The 18,867-nt window shown below is 43.1% G+C and overlaps 1 protein-coding gene across 2 annotated transcripts in view; it reads right to left on the reverse strand.

Moving 5' to 3' along the window:
- si:dkey-34e4.1 (carboxyl-terminal PDZ ligand of neuronal nitric oxide synthase protein) overlaps positions 1 to 18,867 on the reverse strand; it is a 133,941-nt gene that overhangs the window by 42,602 nt on the left and 72,472 nt on the right. For both annotated transcript variants that reach the window (XM_067969750.1, XM_067969751.1), the window contains 3 exons: positions 6,734 to 6,826; positions 3,328 to 3,386; positions 171 to 279 (listed from right to left, as the gene is read on the reverse strand). In XM_067969750.1, the coding sequence (XP_067825851.1) occupies positions 171 to 279; positions 3,328 to 3,386; positions 6,734 to 6,826 (261 nt within the window). The remainder of the gene's footprint in view (positions 1 to 170; positions 280 to 3,327; positions 3,387 to 6,733; positions 6,827 to 18,867) is intronic.

Below are 18,867 nucleotides of genomic sequence, written 5' to 3' on the forward strand. Positions count from 1 at the left end.
GAAACCTTACCCCAGCAACAAGTTAGCGTTTTCAGAGAAAGGTTATTTTTTTGGCAACTTCTGCCATTGAAAATGGATCTGCATTCTGCACTGAATATAAAGCACACCCACACACTGTGCAGCCAACACCAGTCACACAAAAAAGTACCAAATAAGAAAAGGGTTCAAACCTTTTTCTTTGATTTAAACACATTGCATCGGAAAGTGTTGCTGATGCCATCCCTGGCAATATAGCTGAATATCTTTAGATCCTGGGAATCATGTGACACGTAGAATATTCTAGAAACCAAGTAATAAAAAGAAAGGCACTGATAATTAGTGGGTAGCATATTACAATTTAAGCTGAGATCAGGTTCATACCAAGCAACAGCATGACATATCACTTAAAAGGACAATTAAAAATACAAGACAGAAAAAGGGCATGGAAACTAATCGTGCTCCCTTCAGAAACTTCCTTTTCAATTAACTAACAACACATAAAACTCTGGAGCATGCAGGGATAAAACGCAAACAATCTAATTCATGAAGTAAAGGTCTGGGAAATCTGCGAGAAGAACTTTTTTTCCCTCTATGTAGATCCCCATTTTATGGGGAAAAAAAAGACAATCTACTCGTCTTAATTCATAGCTGCTTAATTTGAATTATCTGATTGAAAAAAACCCTCCTGTGCTGATTTATTAAAATTGCCCAATTCAAACTACTGGATAATTCAATTTTTTTTCCAAGCACAAAGCGACTTCAAATTAACACTAGACTGCACTCATGGGTATTTTCTAGGATATGTTTGTACACATGTGGATTTTCATTGCCCCGTGTCGGCATTCTGGAATCAGGCCTCCCTCCCCATGTGCTCACTCCAGCGACATCGCAAACAGGGCACATGAATGAAGGGGTCTTCAGCTCTGAGGTAACCCAAGAGATACAAGATCCTGCTGTAAACCAGGTACTGTGGCTTGTCAGTCTTTAGTGGTGTGATGTGCCTGGGTCAGCTCTCAACGCTGCAGTCCCAGTTACTTCCTAAGGAGATCATTTTTATTTAAAACGATGCAAGAGTATTATTTTCTGCAAAATGGATTGGTGGGCTTAAATATATTTATCCCATCCCCTTCCTGCTGTAGCTATTCTGCGAATGCATGTTACTTAACAGCAGTACATCGTAACCAGGCTCCCAGCTGCAATCAAATGCATTGGCGTTTCCCAATTTCACTGGGATTCAGCCATTTTGGGTACCACAGCAGCACAGAAATGACAACTTTCGGGTGCAAGCAAGGTTCAGGACACCTTCTGCCTTTCTACAGATTTCTCTCCCCAGCTGACATCACAATGTATTTACTGAATGTTATGTTTGCAGTAGCTTTGTCGCACAAGCCTTATCTTCTGAGGCATCATTGATTACATCCGCCATCCGCACTTTGGAGAGCGCTGACTTGCTGCACGATTACTCCGCACTGTGCACAAACTGCCCAGGTTCATCACCCACAGCAGTTGGGAGCATTAACTTACCCTGGCTCCATTCCTGCTTCCTGACCACTTGGCCCCAACATGTCAACTTTCAAAGTGTAGACAAACTTACATTTCTTTAAACTATTTCTAGTAAGAACAAAGTATGACTTCTATTTTTAAAAGCCTGAGGAGCACATAGAAAGAACAACAAAAGTATTAAATAACTTAATTCAAACAGGTTAGGAAAAGCTTAAAGACAAACCCTGAATGGTGTCAAAACTTTTATGTTGGTGTTTTTTTTAAAATCACATCCAAATTCTTATCAATTTTTTTCATCTTCACCTCTGTTGATAGTATAACGTGGCTCACAGATTCAGTCCAGCCGCTGAAACCCTAACTAACAAAATGGAAACTCTGCAATAGGGTTGTCTGCAATGTTCAACTTATAATTCTCCACAGACAAGAACTAAACTTAGCTGGGTGGTAAAAAGTAATTTCCGACTGACCATAAACTGAGATCAGTGAAACCGCAGCTCCTGATAGATCAGGCAATCTCAGCCACAATTTATTCACCTCGGACTCCAGACTTGTAATATTCCACATTACACAGTAACGGGGACACAAAAGGAGAGAGAGCTAATTAAATGTCTGAGTGCAGCACCAGCACGCCCTGAACACACACGCCAGCCAACAATTGCAATCCCAGAGCTATGGAATTCAGTTTCGAGATTGCTCACCATACACGATGAATCCTGTACTCTGTTTACAAAAGGAATTCCTTGATTTAAGGCTTTAATATGAAGCAGCTGTCCAAGCTTAAGGGTATCTGTTATTCTCAACTGTAAACAAAGGCGACTAAACTCTCACTATTTCCAATACCATGGCCTTGGTCTGTCATTAGCAGCATTGGCTGCAATTTAGCCTGCAACAACAGATGAATTTAATTTTAAAAATCACATGGGTACGGCTGCATCGCACGAGAGTCCAAATATTCAACAGGGCGTAGAAAGCATCAACAGTTTGGCCATTTTAACACCGTTAATCTGTTAAATTAATTGTGCTGTCCTCTCCCGTCCTCTGTGCGATTGCTCTCTAGCAGGCTTTGAGTTCCTTCATCTCTGTTTATTGTAAGGGTCTGTTACTGCACTGATACACAACTCCGGCCCCTGAACACAGTATCTAATATTCTGTACCCGTTCCAGTTTTCAAAGCACTAACTTCCACCTAGTTTTCCTCACTTAATGCCTTCAGGAATTATTTTTGTAAATTTGTAACACAGTCGATTCCCGATAATTCAGTTTTTTTTTGCATTAAAAAAAATCAAATTATCCAGTAGTTCGAATTAACTGATGGTACTAAGTTTTAAAGCACATTAATAGAAGTGCACTATAATGCGTTCATAGTGACCGGGATCCAGTACAGTGCAATGTGCTCACAGTGACTGGGATCCAGTACAGTGCAATGTGCTCACAGTGACTGGGATCCAGTACAGTGCAATGTGCTCACAGTGACCGGGATCCAGTACAGTGCAATGTGCTCACAGTGACCGGGATCCAGTACAGTGCAATGTGCTCACAGTGACCGGGATCCAGTACAGTGCAATGTGCTCACAGTGACCGGGATCCAGTACAGTGCAATGTGCTCACAGTGACCGGGATCCAGTACAGTGCAATGTGCTCACAGTGACTGGGATCCAGTACAGTGCAATGTGCTCACAGTGACCGGGATCCAGTACAGTGCAATGTGCTCATAGTGATTCCCAATTCCTGTTCGGTGCCCAGTCAGCCCCCCTGTGAAGCAGACTGTTACCAGATGTTGTTGCTCTCTGGCATTTCACTAACCAGACCTGTCACTTCTCCTATAAATTGAGAGCTAGCGCTGTACCTGTAGACAGGGTCGTGCATCACCAGCATCTTACTCTCATCCCATGTCCACTCCTTCCTCTGGAACAAGAAAACAACTTTTGTTAACAGATTACCTTTATTAGATGCACAAAGTACGATCCCTAATGGGATGCAAACTCTCACCTTATATTTGATACCCTGACCCCACATTATATTTCTTAGATCAGGAGCACTCACTCAAACAATAAGCTCTTGCATTTTTGTTCTTTTGAATTGCAAAACAACTCCATTTTATTTTGAATTGATGATTTTTAAATCAATGAACTGTGGCTTCCTGGGTGGAATGTGAGGGAGTCTGACTTCACACATGCAGCATTATCAGGTTATCAGTTTTGGGATCTCTGACTATTTGGCCTAGGAAGGATTTTGGATCAATCTATATGATAATATTAGTAGATTAAATTCCGCTCACAAGAGGTTAAATCCATGACGCACAGATTCTGGGAATGCAGATTAGATTCAGAGGAAGCTTCCGTCCAAAGGGGTGTTTCCTGCGTTCCACATCAGTTTATCCAGTAAACATCCACACAAATGTTGGAATAGCTTCATTCACATGAGCTCAGCAGGGGTCAGATGCCAGGATCCTACACCTAGGAGGGTTCAATTGTTAGCTTGAGAGGTCATTGCGGAAGGGTCAGAGGTCAGGTCTTTGGCTTCCTGTCTAGCTGGGATAAGCTTACACGGTCTGAGGAAATCAGGTAGAAACAGTGGGAAAGAATTCTCTCCTTGCATTTAGTGCCAAATAATTTCAGAGATTTGCTAGTTAGTAAGTGAACTGAGCCAGCTAATTGTAATAGTGTGACGTGCTTGCTTATTTTCTATGATGTGAGAACTGTTATGAAATAGATTGAAATTCGCTGTGAACTTTATTCTGTTTGTTCATATGTTATGTTTTAAAAAAAGTTTGTTGCTTTACAATTAGCCTTGTCGTACTAGGGTGTTCATCAGTCCGCCTACTGGATGTTAGGGGAAGTGCATGTAGGGGCATATGTGAGATTACAATACTCAGCTCACATAGCGAGGGGTTTCGTTGTATTTTCCGCAGATCATGCTATTACATAACAAGATGGTAACAGGAAGCTCCTGGTCGTGAAGAACGTGGTGTCCGTTTATGGGAGAGACCTGTGATTCTGAATCTGAGGGAGTATCTGGTGTCGCCCCAGAGTTTGTAACACTAGGATTTCTGCAAGGTTAATCATAGAATCATAGAAAGGTTACAGCACGGAAGGAGGCCAGTCGGCCCATCGAGTCCGCGCTGGCTCTGTGCAAGAGCAATCCAGCTAGTCCCACTCCCCCGCCCTTTCCCCGTAGCCCTGAAATTTTTTTCCTTTCAAGTACTTATCCAGTTCCCTTTTGAAGGCCATGATTGAATCTGCCTCCACCACCCCCTCGGGCAGTGCATTCCAGATCCCAACCACTCGCTGTGTAAAAAAGATTTTCCTCATGTCACCTTTGGTTCTTTTGTCAATCACCTTAAATCTATATCCTCTGGTTTTTGACCCTTCCACCAATGGGAACAGTTTCTCTCCATCTACTCTGTCTAGACCCTTCATGATTTTGAATACCTCTATCAAATCCCCTCGCAACTGTCTCTGTTCCAAGGAGAACAACCCCAGCTTCTCCAGTTTATCCACGTAACTAAAGCCCCTCATCCCTGGAATCATTCTAGTAAATCTCTTCTGCACTCTTTCTAAGGCCTTCACATCTTTCCTAAAGTGCGGTGCCCAGAACTGGACACAATACTCCAGTTGTGGCCGAACCAGTGTTTTATAAAGGTTCATTATGACTTCCATACTTTTGTACTCTATGCCTCTATTTACAAAGCCGGGATCCCGTATGCTTTTTTAACCACTTTCTCAACCTTCCCTGCCACCTTCAACGATTTGTGTACATATACCCCCATATCTCTCTGTTCCTGTACCCCTTTCAGAGTTGTGCCCTCTAGTTTATATTGCCTCTCCTCGTTCTTCCTACGGAAATGTATCACTTCGCATTTTTCTGTGTTAAATTTCATCTGCCACATGTCCGCCCATGCCACCAGCCCGTCGATATCCTCTTGAAGTCTATCACTATCCTCCTCACTGGTTACTACCCTTCCAAGTTTTGGAAATCTGCAAATTTGGAAATTGTGCCCTGTACACCCAAGTCCACATTAAGATATATCAAGAAAAGCAGTGATCCCAGCACCGACCCCTGGGGAACACCACTGTACACCTCCCTCCGGTCTGCTTTAAGTTCCGTACTTAATGGTGGTTGCATGAATTTTTTTGTACTACATGCCCCTTGAACTGTGAAAACACCCAACACTATAATTACTGGCCTTCCAAACTCAGACTGTGGATTGTGTCTGGGAGTGATTACTTTGGATGGTGTAACACTAGGTGGAGTACAGCAGCTGATGGGAGCAGTTTGAGACAGTAATTTAAGAGTTACATTGGCACATTGTTGAAATGTTTTGGCATAGGTGCAATTTTTCCTAAAGTGCATTGGTATCTATAGTAAATAAATATGGTGGCAATGGGACTCAGATTGAGGGCACTTCCCCTAATCACTTCCCCTGTGTTGTGTTGAATTACTGGAAGGCGAAGGCAGATTTCTAGAAGATGACAAATGTTGGTTTTATGTGGTGATGCACTGATGCCATCTGCAGTGCCAATAAAAACACAGCGATTACCTTCAGTACATTTCAGTCCCAACACATAATTCTGCCTGGCTTCATTTAAACAAGTGATGCATGCATTTGCCCAGCTCCTTACTGCTTCCCCCAATTGTCCTGCATTCTGAACCTTTTTTTATTCATTCTTGGGATATGGGCATCGCCAGCACTTATTGCCCATCCCTAACTGCCCTTGAGAAGGTGGTGGTGAGCCGCCTTCTTGAACCACTGCAGTTCGTGTGGTGAAGGTTCTCCCACAGTGCTGTTAGGTCGGTAGTTTCAGGATTTTGACCCAGCGACAATGAAGGAACGGCGATATATTTCCAAGTCAGGATGGTGCGTTCAACTGTCCAAGTTGAAGCTGAATGCGGTAGAAATTGGATCCAAGGATGCACAAGTACACCGTAAGCATGTGCTACCCAGGGAGCACTACAGAAAGCAGCAATGGATGGAACAACTAATCCATCTGATTTATTGCAGATGCTGACCAACCGGCAAAGCATTTCCCACATTTTCTGTATTGCTGCAACTGGATGTGCCCGATGTACTTTGGGGTTTACTCTGGTGCCGCACAGCCACAGTCGACCCCTGACACAGAGCTTGTGTATGTGAGAATAACACAAATGGGGTTGAAGACAAAAACCAGTGAAAGATTAAACTCAAAGCAACAGATGCATATGCAGCAGTTAATAGTAAAATTTCTCGGGAAAGTGCTAAGTGATGAACTTGCCTTTTGCTTTTTCCTCAGAACGACCTTCACTCCGTCCACAGACACCATGATGCTCACCTTTTTCTTCTTAATATTCTTGGTTTTGAACTCGTACTGGGAATAAAACAGTATCAGCATTACTCCACGGCTCAGCTGGATTTTACAGCTGTCAGTAACAGATAAGGATGTGAGCGGCAACAGCAGTAGTAGCTGTGCGAGTGGGAACCCGCTCCAGATGATCTCTCATTAAAGATCAGGTCTTTCAAAGGTCCCATTCAGCTCGTAATAATGGCTGCACTCAGCAGACAAATTACTTTGTGCAGACAGCGAATCGATAATGTGGGCCTGTTGCGTTTGCTAAGCATTGCAAATTGATAATAGAACAACCCCCCAGGAATGTTGCCTTTTTACTTTCACCATTTGATCCAAATTAAGCCAGAGGAATGAATACTGTGTCATTGAATACACAAACTTAAAGGTTTGCAAAAACAGCTGGTGGTGCAGATCAATCAAATGATATTATTAGGTTTAGTTTCTGTAATGATGTAGGAAAGTATGATTCTAGTTATCCCTTCAACCTGTCAGACCTCAGATGCAGGTAGTCGGGGGTCGATCTGCACCCAGAAACATGTCTTTTGTGCCACTAGCCTGGTCACAAAAAAATTACATTCGACCAAAATATATTCTGTGGCACACAACTGACTTGGTTTCCACAAAGTCATCAGATTTCTGTCAGTTTTGGGCTGTGTATACTGTCCTCGGCAAGCACAGCGCCTTGAGAATTCTCTATTGGTATATTTTCCTGTATTGGACTTACTAACACGTTATTTCTGTATACTAATAAAATAAATGTTTTCTCAAATGACAGCCCTGGTTTCCTTTCTGTAACCAATAATGACTTTCAGAATTTTGGGCAGGGGCTCCCTAGGGGTGTGCCCATATTTGTAGGGTCCCCAGGAGTGTGTCAGTATTTGCAGGGGGTCTTCAGGAGTGTGTCAGTATTTTCAGGGTCCCCAGGAGTGTGTCAGTATTTACAGGGGGTCCTCAGGAGTGTGTCAATATTTACAGGGGGTCCCCAGGAGTGTGTCAATATTTACAGAGGGTCCTCAGGAGTGTGTCAATATTTACAGGGGGTCCTCAGGAGTGTGTCAGTATTTACAGGGGGTCCTCAGGAGTGTGTCAGTATTTACAGGGGGTCCCCAGGAGTGTGTCAGTATTTACAGGGGGTCCCCAGGAGTGTGTCAGTATTTACAGGGGGTCCCCAGGAGTGTGTCAGTATTTACAGGGGGTCCCCAGGAGTGTGTCAGTATTTACAGGGGGTCCCCAGGAGTGTGTCAGTATTTACAGGGGGTCCCCAGGAGTGTGTCAGTATTTACAGGGGGTCCCCAGGAGTGTGTCAGTATTTACAGGGGGTCCCCAGGAGTGCGTGTCAGTATTTACAGGAGGTGTGTCAGTATTTACAGGGGGTCCCCAGAAGTGTGTCAGTATTCATAGGGGGTCTCCGGGTTAGTTCCTCACACAATTCTACTTATTAATGGCAACTTTCTCACTGAGCCCAAGCTCAAACATTTTTATGCGAGCTAGTGGCTCTCAAATCAGGCAGGCCCTGCCCAGCGTTGTAATGTGGCAGTACCAGATCTCAGCCACTGGAGGCCCTCTGCAATCCATGGAAAGACTCAGCCATCTCTGCTTGCAGAATTACACTGCAGCACTATTCACAGATTCTCCGCATATTTACAGTAGGTGCCAGGACATCATCCCCCCCCCCAGGAGCATACAGTGAGTCGTTGATAATGAAAATATGAGTTTTCTCTAATGCGCTGGAGTGACAGACACCAGATTATACGGAAGAGATTTAGAACAGAGGGCAGGAGAAACCTCTTTACACAGAGAGTTGTGAGGCTGTGGAATTCACTTCCAGGGTTAGTGGTTGAGTCAAAAACTGTGTCAACATTCACGATTAGATTGGATAGGTAGATGAAGGAAAAAAAGAGTCGAAGGGATATGGAAACAGGGTGGGTAAATGTGATTAGAACTATTTGCTCATGCGAAGGGTAAACACCAACATGGACTACTTGGGCCGAATGGCCTGTTTCTGTGTCGTAACTTCCATGTATTTTTATATAGCGTAAGGAAATATCCATGAAATCTGGTTGCTGATAGCCATGTTTCTGATACCTCTATAATAACCTGTCCGAGAAGCATTCCGGTCTGATTACAGCAAGAGTAGTGACTAAAGTAGTCATTTAAAATTTGAGTTTGGTGGTTCCCATGAATAAACTCATTTGTTCAAAGCCTACAACGTGCCATTAGAAGCAATATGTTGGCAGGCACACTGAACATATCTTCCAGGTGAGGTGCACAATCATTCTCAATTTTACAGCTTTAACCTACAAGCTGAAAAGAAAACAAGTATCTTTTGGGAGGGTGCTATACGTGAAGGATAGAACTTTATTTCTGTTCGGCATCGGGCTCAGTGTTCACGGACTCGCATCCACCTCTCCTATCTCACCCCACATCATCTCCAGTGTGCCGTGATGGAATGTAAGAGATACACGATTAAATGTAAGAGATACACGATTAAATGTAAGAGATTTAGAACAGAAAGCAGGAGAAGCAAAGTAAAAGCCCAGTGTGCACATCTGAAGCTGAGAGATTGTGTGTTGTTCTATCCAATAAACAATCTCTACAGAAGCACAGACATAACAGAATAAATCAGTAAGAGATTTCATCACAGTTTAAACCAAAACATCTTCTTAAAATTTTGTTTAATTTGGTTTAAAAGGTCCTGAGAAATACATTTTGAACAACAAGGCTTAAAAAAAAGGAAATTAAATCTGAGCAATGAACATTCCTAATTTTTCTCCTCCAATTGCACTTATTCTACTTTTTGGAGGGGTGGCGAGAAAAAGGAAGACTTATGTTAAAAAGGATGGACTTTAGCCAGAAAGTAACAAACCCCAATGACACCATATGACATCTGACTATTCATGATCTAATGAGCAGGAGATCAGAACAAGTCTTCTGCAGGAGAGAAAAAAGGTAAAATGAAAATTAAATAAAAGGAATCGCTTTTGTTCTGAAGTCTTTCATACCTACATTTTACCTGAGGAAGGAGGAAGCCTCCGAAAGCTTGTAGATTTCAAATAAAATCGTTGGACTATAACTTGGTGTTGTAAAATTGTTTACAAAAATACCTAGACCCAAGTTTCTATGTATCAGTCTTTGATGCAGTTCTTCCGGCTGCAATGTCCTTTTAAAATACGTTTTTGATGCCCTCCAGAAGCAACAAGCACCTTTAACATACCAAAACATCCCAAGGTGCTACACAGTTAGGCATCAGACCCAAGCAGGCGCAGGAGAGGAGGGTTAGGGGAGGTGCCCAGCAGTGGTCGTTAGAGAGGTAGGTTTCAACGAGAAACTGGAAAATTAATGAAAGTATAGAGACCTTGAGTACAGAGACTGTCAAATCTGAAAGGATATCAGTATGAACAGAAATGTAACTTTAAGGGCGACGGGAGAAGTTAGTTTTTCGATGCAATCTATTCCCAATGCAGGTGGCCCCAGGGGAGAAAGACCACACACAATTAGTAAAGATTTTTTAAGAGCTGCAGTCTGAACATGATGTGGAGCTGGTTGTCTGGTGTAAACCAACTAAAAATCAATCACTGTGTTGGTACCAGGTGTTGCTGCACCACCAGCTGTGCAACAGAAAATGCCAATCCAGAGCTACATGACTATAGGAACCCTGAGAAAAACCTGTGCTGGATCACTAAAGAAGGAAAGTCAGCCCGAACTAAGGAACAGCCACCAAACCTCCACCTCGGCCTTGCTGTACCAGCGTAGAACAGACACGGGGGTGGGGGGTGGAGGGGGGAGGGAGGGGGAGAAAGAGAGGGAGAGAAACAAAGAAAATGAATGAAATTTAAAAGAAGAGTGACCAAGGACTATTCTTGCACACCCCTAAATGACTGGGAGACACAGTGGTACTGGAGGAGACCAGGGAGCAGGTTGCCCCGCTGCCTTCTTAGCCAGGGATAGATCATAATAGTGGAAACCCAAAATAGTGGGCGGGGGGGGGGGAATGTCTTTAAAAAAAATAGAGGAGTGTCTCATCCTTATACACACACATACAAATACATAGGGTTTCTGTACGTGGTTTAGACATTCTCAGTTTTATTTCCTCCTAATAGATATTTATTTTAAGCACGTTCTTTTATCTCCGGTTTCTCCCCTCTATTTTCCCGGTTTCGTCCTGTGCAGCCTGCTTCAGCTGGAAGGGTCAGTGAGATGATGCCACACCATCAGCATTCTTATCCAGGTAATGGAGAGAAGCATTTACAGCAGAGAAGCAGACAATTAGGTCAGTTTTACCTCCCCTCAAGAAGTTGCATCCTGTCGGGTGGCCCAGCCTACATAAACCAGGTCTGCTCCCTGCGTGAACAGGCAGGCGCAAGTGATGGGCACGCTGGGTCCTGGACCAAGTTCCATCTGTTGGCGAGACAGATGGTCTGATGCCTGTGCTGCCAAGTTGATGATTTGATGTTCATCTAAAATTGGTCTGCTGCAACAATTAGGGCATCAAAGTGTAACCCTTTCACTAGCTGAGTCCAGACTACCAACTGCGGCGAATTCTGACTAGAGACAGTAACTCCACTCATCCGATGTTGGACATCCATAGCCTGGGCAATGTTAAGTCTCAGTAACAATGGGAAACGTGTACACAGGGCTGGGTCAGTGCAACCTGAAACTGCTCAAGAAATCTAAATCCAGATCAGTGAAAATAGCTCACAATCCAAATCTAGGTCTGAAATCTGGCTTTGCTCAGCCCTCATTTCCAGTTACAGAAACAAAACAAACTGGATCCTATTCAAAAGAACTGCGAGATGTAGCATCGATGCCTACAGGGAAGAAACATTTGACTCCTGAAAACTGCTTGACTTCTATAGCCTGTATAATATACATTTCAATAACAATGGGAAATGTGTTCTGTGATCCTGCAAGTGTCATTGTTACTTAAATTACATTTCACACTGGTTAGCTCACTCATTCCTGGATGACAGGTTTACACTATTGTTTATTAACCATAGCTTTATTCAAGTTACTTCTCATAAAAAGGCCAAGTATAAGATAAGGGCAAACGGCACCAGCTACTCGATGCAGCTAGAAGCCATTTCCTGTTCCCTTTAAACACTGTCAAGTTATTTTCCCCTCTACAAGCTTCAGCAAGATTAATCCTGTGAGAGGTGTAATGATTTTGCCAGCAGTTGACAACGTAACCTGGCTCTGGGGATGAACTGTTCACAGTTTTTAATTTCTAAAGCTCAGGCAAGTTCATTCTTGAGCTATCGGCAGCACCATACGGAGCTGTGTCAAGGCAACTCACTGAAAGTCAACAAATTAGAATTAAGAATCTTACAACACCAGGTTATAGTCCAACTGTTGGACTATAACCTGGTGTTGTAAGATTCCTTACATTTGTCCACCCCAGTCCATCACCGGCATCTCCACATCATAGAATTAAGAAGTTTGAAAGAACTTGCAATTACATAGTGTTTTTCACGTCCTCAGGACATCCCAAAGCACTTCACAATGGACTACTTTTGAAGTGTCGTCTCTGTCATTATGTAGGAAATCATGACAGCCAATTTTTGCACAAAACCAGGGTTCCACAAACAGCAGTGAGGTAAATGACCAGTTAACTTTTTTGGGGGGGTGGGGTGGGGTGGGGAAGTGTTGGTCGAAGGTTGAATGTTGGCCAGGATATCTGGCAAACTTCTCTTTGGGAAGTGATGAAATACTATCTGAAACTAGAACTGAGTAACACCGCCCCAGTCCGCCAGTGGAACAGGCACTCCCTTCATTATCCAGATGTGTCACAGCTTGGATTGAAGCAGCTCACACTTGGATCGAAGCACCTCAGCTTCGAGGTTTTTGTCACTTCTCGGACAGACCAAGTGGGTCCTGGTTTTCAGGGTGGTCCTCTGATTTGGAGAGAGCAGATATGTATTTTGTCCATCTAGTCCTGCTAATATGCCCTCTAAAGACAGACAGACAGACAGACAAACAGAATTTGCATTTTATCACGTCCTCAGGTCACCCCAGAGTGCTTTACAAACAATGGATTACTTTGCTTTTTGAAGTGCAGTCACTGTCATTCTATCAGCCAATCACAGACTGACATTAGCTCTGGAGAAATGCCACCCCTGCCCTCCCAGCCCACGGTGGAACTCTGGGAGGCAGTGGCAGAAACCCACAGGTAGGAGAGGGTTAGAAGGCATGTAACAGCTCAGGACTTCAGATAATGTGACTGACCACATCAAAACTTGGCCAGTCTTCTGATTCCTTTGAAAAGCAGCATCTTCTCTCCAGTGTCTGTGTGTAACCTCCCTGGGAGAGCTCAGCATGAACTAATTTGCCTAATTCGGAAAAATTATCGCACAGCTTAGCAACCTTCTCTTGGGATTGCTTTATCTGCCTGAAAGTGTGCTGACTGGGGTTTGGTGCTGACACTAAAGGTTAAAAGAAGCACGTCCAAGGGACTGTAGCGTTTGTTCAGTGTTCTGTTAATAGGTCGTTTGAATCTTACTCTGCTTGGGACCTCACAGCGCAAACCCTGCATTAACACAAGAGTTGGGATTAGCTGCCGACATGAAGACACGACATACTTACACCATCGTGGATCGCTGAACTATAGACCATTGGGATCAGATCCCCTCCCCCGACCACCTTAATCAACTTGCAGCAGGCCCATGTCCACTATTAGACCTCCACAGCCTACATTCCATCCAATTGGACCATTAGGGATTTCTGTCGGAGGTGCTGTCTTCCACATGAGATGTTAAACAGTGGCCCTCTCAGGTGGACGTAGAAGATCCCATGGTACTATTTTGAAGAAGTGCAGGGGAGATCTCCCGGGTGTCCTGGCCAATATTTATTGCTCAACAAACACCAGATGATTTGGCCATTAACACATTGCTGTTTGTGGGACCTTGCTGTATGCAAATTAGTTGTAACATTTCCTACGTTACAACAGTGACTATACTTCAAAAGTATTTCATTGGCTGTAAAGCACGGTGGGACGTCCTGAGGTTGTGAAAGGTGCTACAGAAATGCAAGTCAGTCTTTCTTTCATTAGGGGTTTCGATACCTCATCATGAGACTGCCCAGTGTATATGAAGAATTACAGGCTGCAGTCAAGCACTTAGAGGGCTCAGCTGGCTAAGATAATGAGTAGCTGAGCCGTAAAGGCCGCGGATGTTCCAGGTTTGATCCCTGCTGTGTTCTGAGTTGGCTGCTCTATAGAGCCAAGGGCACTACAATTGGTCCTTATCCCAACAAGGAGTTAGTGCCTTCAGCAGACAAGGGCAGAAAATTGGACAAAGATAAAAAGGCTATAGCCACAGATGACGGACCTCCCCCTCCCCCAAATCATCACGACACCAGTGACTGGTCAGGAGCTGGGAGGCAGCAGACTGGACCAAAAGTGGACAACTAAGAGCGACTCAGGAACATACGACAGTGAAGCCCAGGAACTAACATATAAGGACTGCTTTGAACTGATAGATTCTAAACTAAAGAAAATTTAAATATTTTAATTTAATAGCAATATCTGCATCAGCTGCGGCATGCCTCTACATAATTTGTGTAACATACCAAGTAATCTAGGGAATAAAATAACACATGTTTCTCATCCCAGTGCCGATTTGGTGAGTGTTTATAAATCCAAGTTGTTTTTGTTTCTGAATTTCACAAGCCACAAATAATCATGCTCATAGTGACATGTCACTGCAATTTGCACCAGAGAATGTAAATGTATTCCCTGTAAATGGAAGCTGACAGCCTCCTCCATTATTAACAACATGTTAATTAAATGTTTAATAGAAGCAAGTGTTTTGCTTCTGTAAGATTAGCGTGGCATTTTATCAGACTTCTGGATTCAAGAGCAAATACGTCCTTTTTTAATTGAGAAACCAAGGTGATTGGTCAAGGCCCACAGTGTGAAGCACCATCAAGGCTGAAGGGAGGAAAAGAGAAGACGAGATGGATCTGGAATCAGTGATTAGGTGACATCAGCTTGGGTTCTACAACATGAAGACTGTAGTAGGAAGAAAAGACCGAGGGAGGCGAGGAGTGCCACAGTTTTGAGGTTCTGGGAAAGAATAGGTTACAATTGGAGATGGGGATGAGTGTCGAGTTCAACACAGTGAGGATGTAGAGAGTGGAAGGGCAAGCGGGTCAGCATATCTGAAACTTGGGAGGAGCAAGAAAGATAAGAAAGAACTTGCATTTATAAAGCACCTTGCATGTCCTCATAACATCCCTAAGCACTTCACAACCAATGAATTACTTTCAAAGTGCAGTCATTATTATAGTGTAGGCAAACTCAGCAGCCAATCTGCGCAGAGCAATGTTCCACAAACAGCCATGAGATAAATGACCAGTTAATCTGTTTTTGATGGTGCTGGTTAAGGGATGAATGTTGTCAGGACACGGGGACTCCTTCAGTGCTGCACTGAAGTGCCAGCCTAGATTATGTGCTCATGTCTCTGGAGTGGGGCTTGAACCCGCAACCTGATGACAAGGTTAAGTCCAGGGCAGCACTAACCGCTGTAATATTAACAAAATAGAGAAATGTTGCAAAGGAAAGTGACTGGAAGCAAGAGGCATATCGTTTATCAGATCCTGATTTATCTTAGATCCTGTGCGCAAGTTCGTGAGAGGAGCAAGAAGATCCTCCCAAGATCTGGGAGCAACCTTTAGCTCTTGAACAGACTCAGGCTTTATAGAAGTTGAGTTATTGAGGCAAAAGGATGGTTTAACATGAAAGTGGAAACCAAGCTTCTTGGACGCAGTTTCACCAGTGGAGAAGATACGAGAGTTCCATTTGAGATGAGAGGAAATAATGAAGACAATAATGTCAATGGAGGAAGAAGTACCAAGGGTGGAGCTGTTAGTTAGAATTGCAAGAGACAGGATGAAACTATCTGAAGGATTGAAAGATAGAAAATGTTCATTTCCCCCAAATGAAAGCCAGGAAAATATAGTGATTCAGTTGTGCACTGTGGGGATTGGAGGTTGTGAGCACTGAAGGCATGCAATCTGAAGGAAATTTGATGTATGTAGAGTGGAATCATTAGCCAAAACTAATAAGAGTTGGACGATGAGTGGGTGAAATGTTGGATATGGAGGAGTAACAACGTAGTAGACAGAGATCAGTGCCCTGGGGAATCAGTGTTAATGGGAAAAGAATCAGACTCTGCCGGGTCTTCCATTTATCAATCTCATCACAAGAAGACAAGCCAAAAATAATTCTCCCAGCAATATCAATCAATATATTAAACTGGTTAAACTTGGTTAATTGCTGCATTTCATGGGGGCTAAATGTGTTTTAAACAAAAAGGCACACAGAGAATTGTCATTCAAAGCTCTATGAATTGCTGTACATAAATCTAATATTTCCTCTACTTCGCTCTTTCACTCCTGGAGTCACTGATTCTTGCTGAGGCACAGTTCCAGGGGCACTGGAAACCCTCTGGTATTTCACCCACTTTAAACAACATTGTATGGACAAGCAGCCTGTGATTCACAGGGTCACAGTACAGTTTCTGAGACCTTACTGAAATAATAAACATCAGACATGGATTTCACACATTTAGAACATAGGTTTAAAGTGTCTGTCAGATGAATTCATTATCTACATTTCCGATTTCTCAAAATACTTTATTGTGAAGAGATTTTTCTTTACCTACTTTCTAAGCACCCTCTACCCCATTTACTGCCCAAATCCATACCATCTTCCTTGGTCAGGAGGCTTGAACATTGCTGCCCACATCCCCACACAGAGCCTCAAAACGGCTCCGAGAAGCCACATCCGAGCAGTGACCAACATTGGCCCAGTTGTCTCTAGGCGAAAGATAGAGACTGGACTCCCATCCTCTCTCTTCCTGGATCATTTTTCCTTCCCTTTCTCCTACGGAGATGAATCAGTCAAAGTTCAGCCTTACAATTTCCCCAGTAAACTGGTGATGTGGGCGAGTTGGGATTATTAGCAAAAAGAAACAAGACAAACCAAGATGGCTCAGGATAGGCCTGAAAACAGATACTGCCTACTGATGAATATTGGTGGCATTGTCCAAAGGATCACATCCAGGGGAAAGCTATGTGCAAATGTCAGTGACGCCTCCAATTTAAACTTGGCTCCAGCAATGTAGCCACTGGGCTGCCTAAAGCAAAATGTTTACTGACTGCAAAAATAAAATCAGCTCTGCTACAAAAGAGACTCTTCAACAGTCTATTGCCAGCCTCATTCACAGCTACAAACAACAGCAGATCTGAGAAGGAGATAGCCGGCTGAGTAAACATATTCACCTCAGATAAGCATCTTATTAAAGAACTTAAGGAGGCCGAGTTCAGCAAACTCCTGCTCAGGAGATTTTTTTTTCCCCCCAGTTCCTTAAAAGTGATACAATAAAATAAAATGACAGGAGCAGAGAAAGCTGAGGACAACCATTATTACATCAGATACATTACATTAATATTTCCACATAAACAACAGAATGGGAGCCAGTGCCTTGGTTTTGCTTATGAAATAGATGGGGCTTAGGGGGGGAAAGGGTGGGGGACCAGGGTGCTTCTGCATGGAGACCCTCAGAAGCCCCACCTCCAGACCATGTAGGCACCTCATTCCTCCCAGCTGCATGCAGAATTAACCTTCAGCACATGGATATGCTTCTGGAGTTACCAGGGGATTCTCATTTTCTGATCATAATATTCATTTTGTTATCAAGTACAATGGTAGTGTCATTGATTCTGTGATAGAATGGATTAGCACTTCACTGTGGCATATTTACACTTAAACTACTTGATTTCAGTATCTCTGGGCCAACAGCATTATAACTTTAAACTCAGAAAATGCTGGAAATGCTGAGCAGGTCAGGCATCATCTGTAGAGAGAGAAACAGAGTTAACGTTTCAGGTCGATGACCTTTCATCAGAACTGGAAGATGTTAGGGATTAATGGGTTTTAAGCAAGTACAGAGCCAGGGGAAAGGAGTGATTGAATCGACCTGAAACGTTAACCCTGTTTCTCTCTCCACAGATTCTGCCTGACCTGCTCAGAATCCCAGCATCTGTAGTATTTTGCTTTAATTATAACTTTACATCTTCTCTCCATGGCAGGACTGCTTCATTTTAATTTTTTTTTGTAAAAAGTGAGACCCAGATAATACAATACACTGAATTAGTGCCAAGAAATAGATGTTGGGATCTGAGATATGTTTAGTTCCAGACCTTAAGAACCCCCATAGTATATTCAGTATTTTTAAGTGACTTTTAACCAATCTGATGCCTTATTTTCCTAACATGGATTCCCAGTGATACTCTAGGGGGAAGCTATTGTCTCTGAGCTCAGTATGCAAATTCAGGATCGCTCAAAATTGCATCCCTGGCTACTACTGTGTGTATCTGCTGCTTCAAAGAGAATTGTAAGGAGTCACAGGTGAACCTGATGAAGGAGGAAAGCTCCGAAAGCTTGTGATTTCAAATAAAGCTGTTGGACTATAACCTGGTGCTGTGCGACTCCTTACATTTGTCCATCCCAGTCCATCACCGGCATCTCCACATCAAAGAGAATTGTCTGACCAGTTTATGTGGATTACTAAACAAGTTTTGGGAGACACAAAATTCACCCAGGTGTTCGAAATAATTAGCATTGATCAATTCCTTATATACCAATTCCTTATCTTCAATCGATTACCGTTACAACTGATTCATCTGGGGGTCCCACAAGCAAGACCCTGGCAATGTATCTGTTTCCTGAAGGGGTGTGAATTGCCTGATTCCTGAGAGACTGTCCTGATAACTGTGAAACCTATTTTAATTAACAGATATGTCACCGCAAGAGGTATATTTCAGGAGGTCAACTTTGGATTAATTGTGAACAATATCTTTCTATCTCCCTTTTGTATCAGCCTGTATCAAGGGGAAGAAAATCATATAATTAGGACTGGTTTCTCACCGTTCCTCAACTCCCTTCCTGCTGTACCACGAGATGGGCAAATGCTAATGAAGGACTCTGTGGAGTTTATTTCCCATGTAAAATCTTCTTACCCAGAATACAGAGTCCAAGTTGTTTAGACTACAGCAGAGAGCTG

This window comes from Heptranchias perlo, chromosome 31, assembly GCF_035084215.1.
Source record: "Heptranchias perlo isolate sHepPer1 chromosome 31, sHepPer1.hap1, whole genome shotgun sequence".
NCBI lineage: Eukaryota > Metazoa > Chordata > Chondrichthyes > Hexanchiformes > Hexanchidae > Heptranchias > Heptranchias perlo.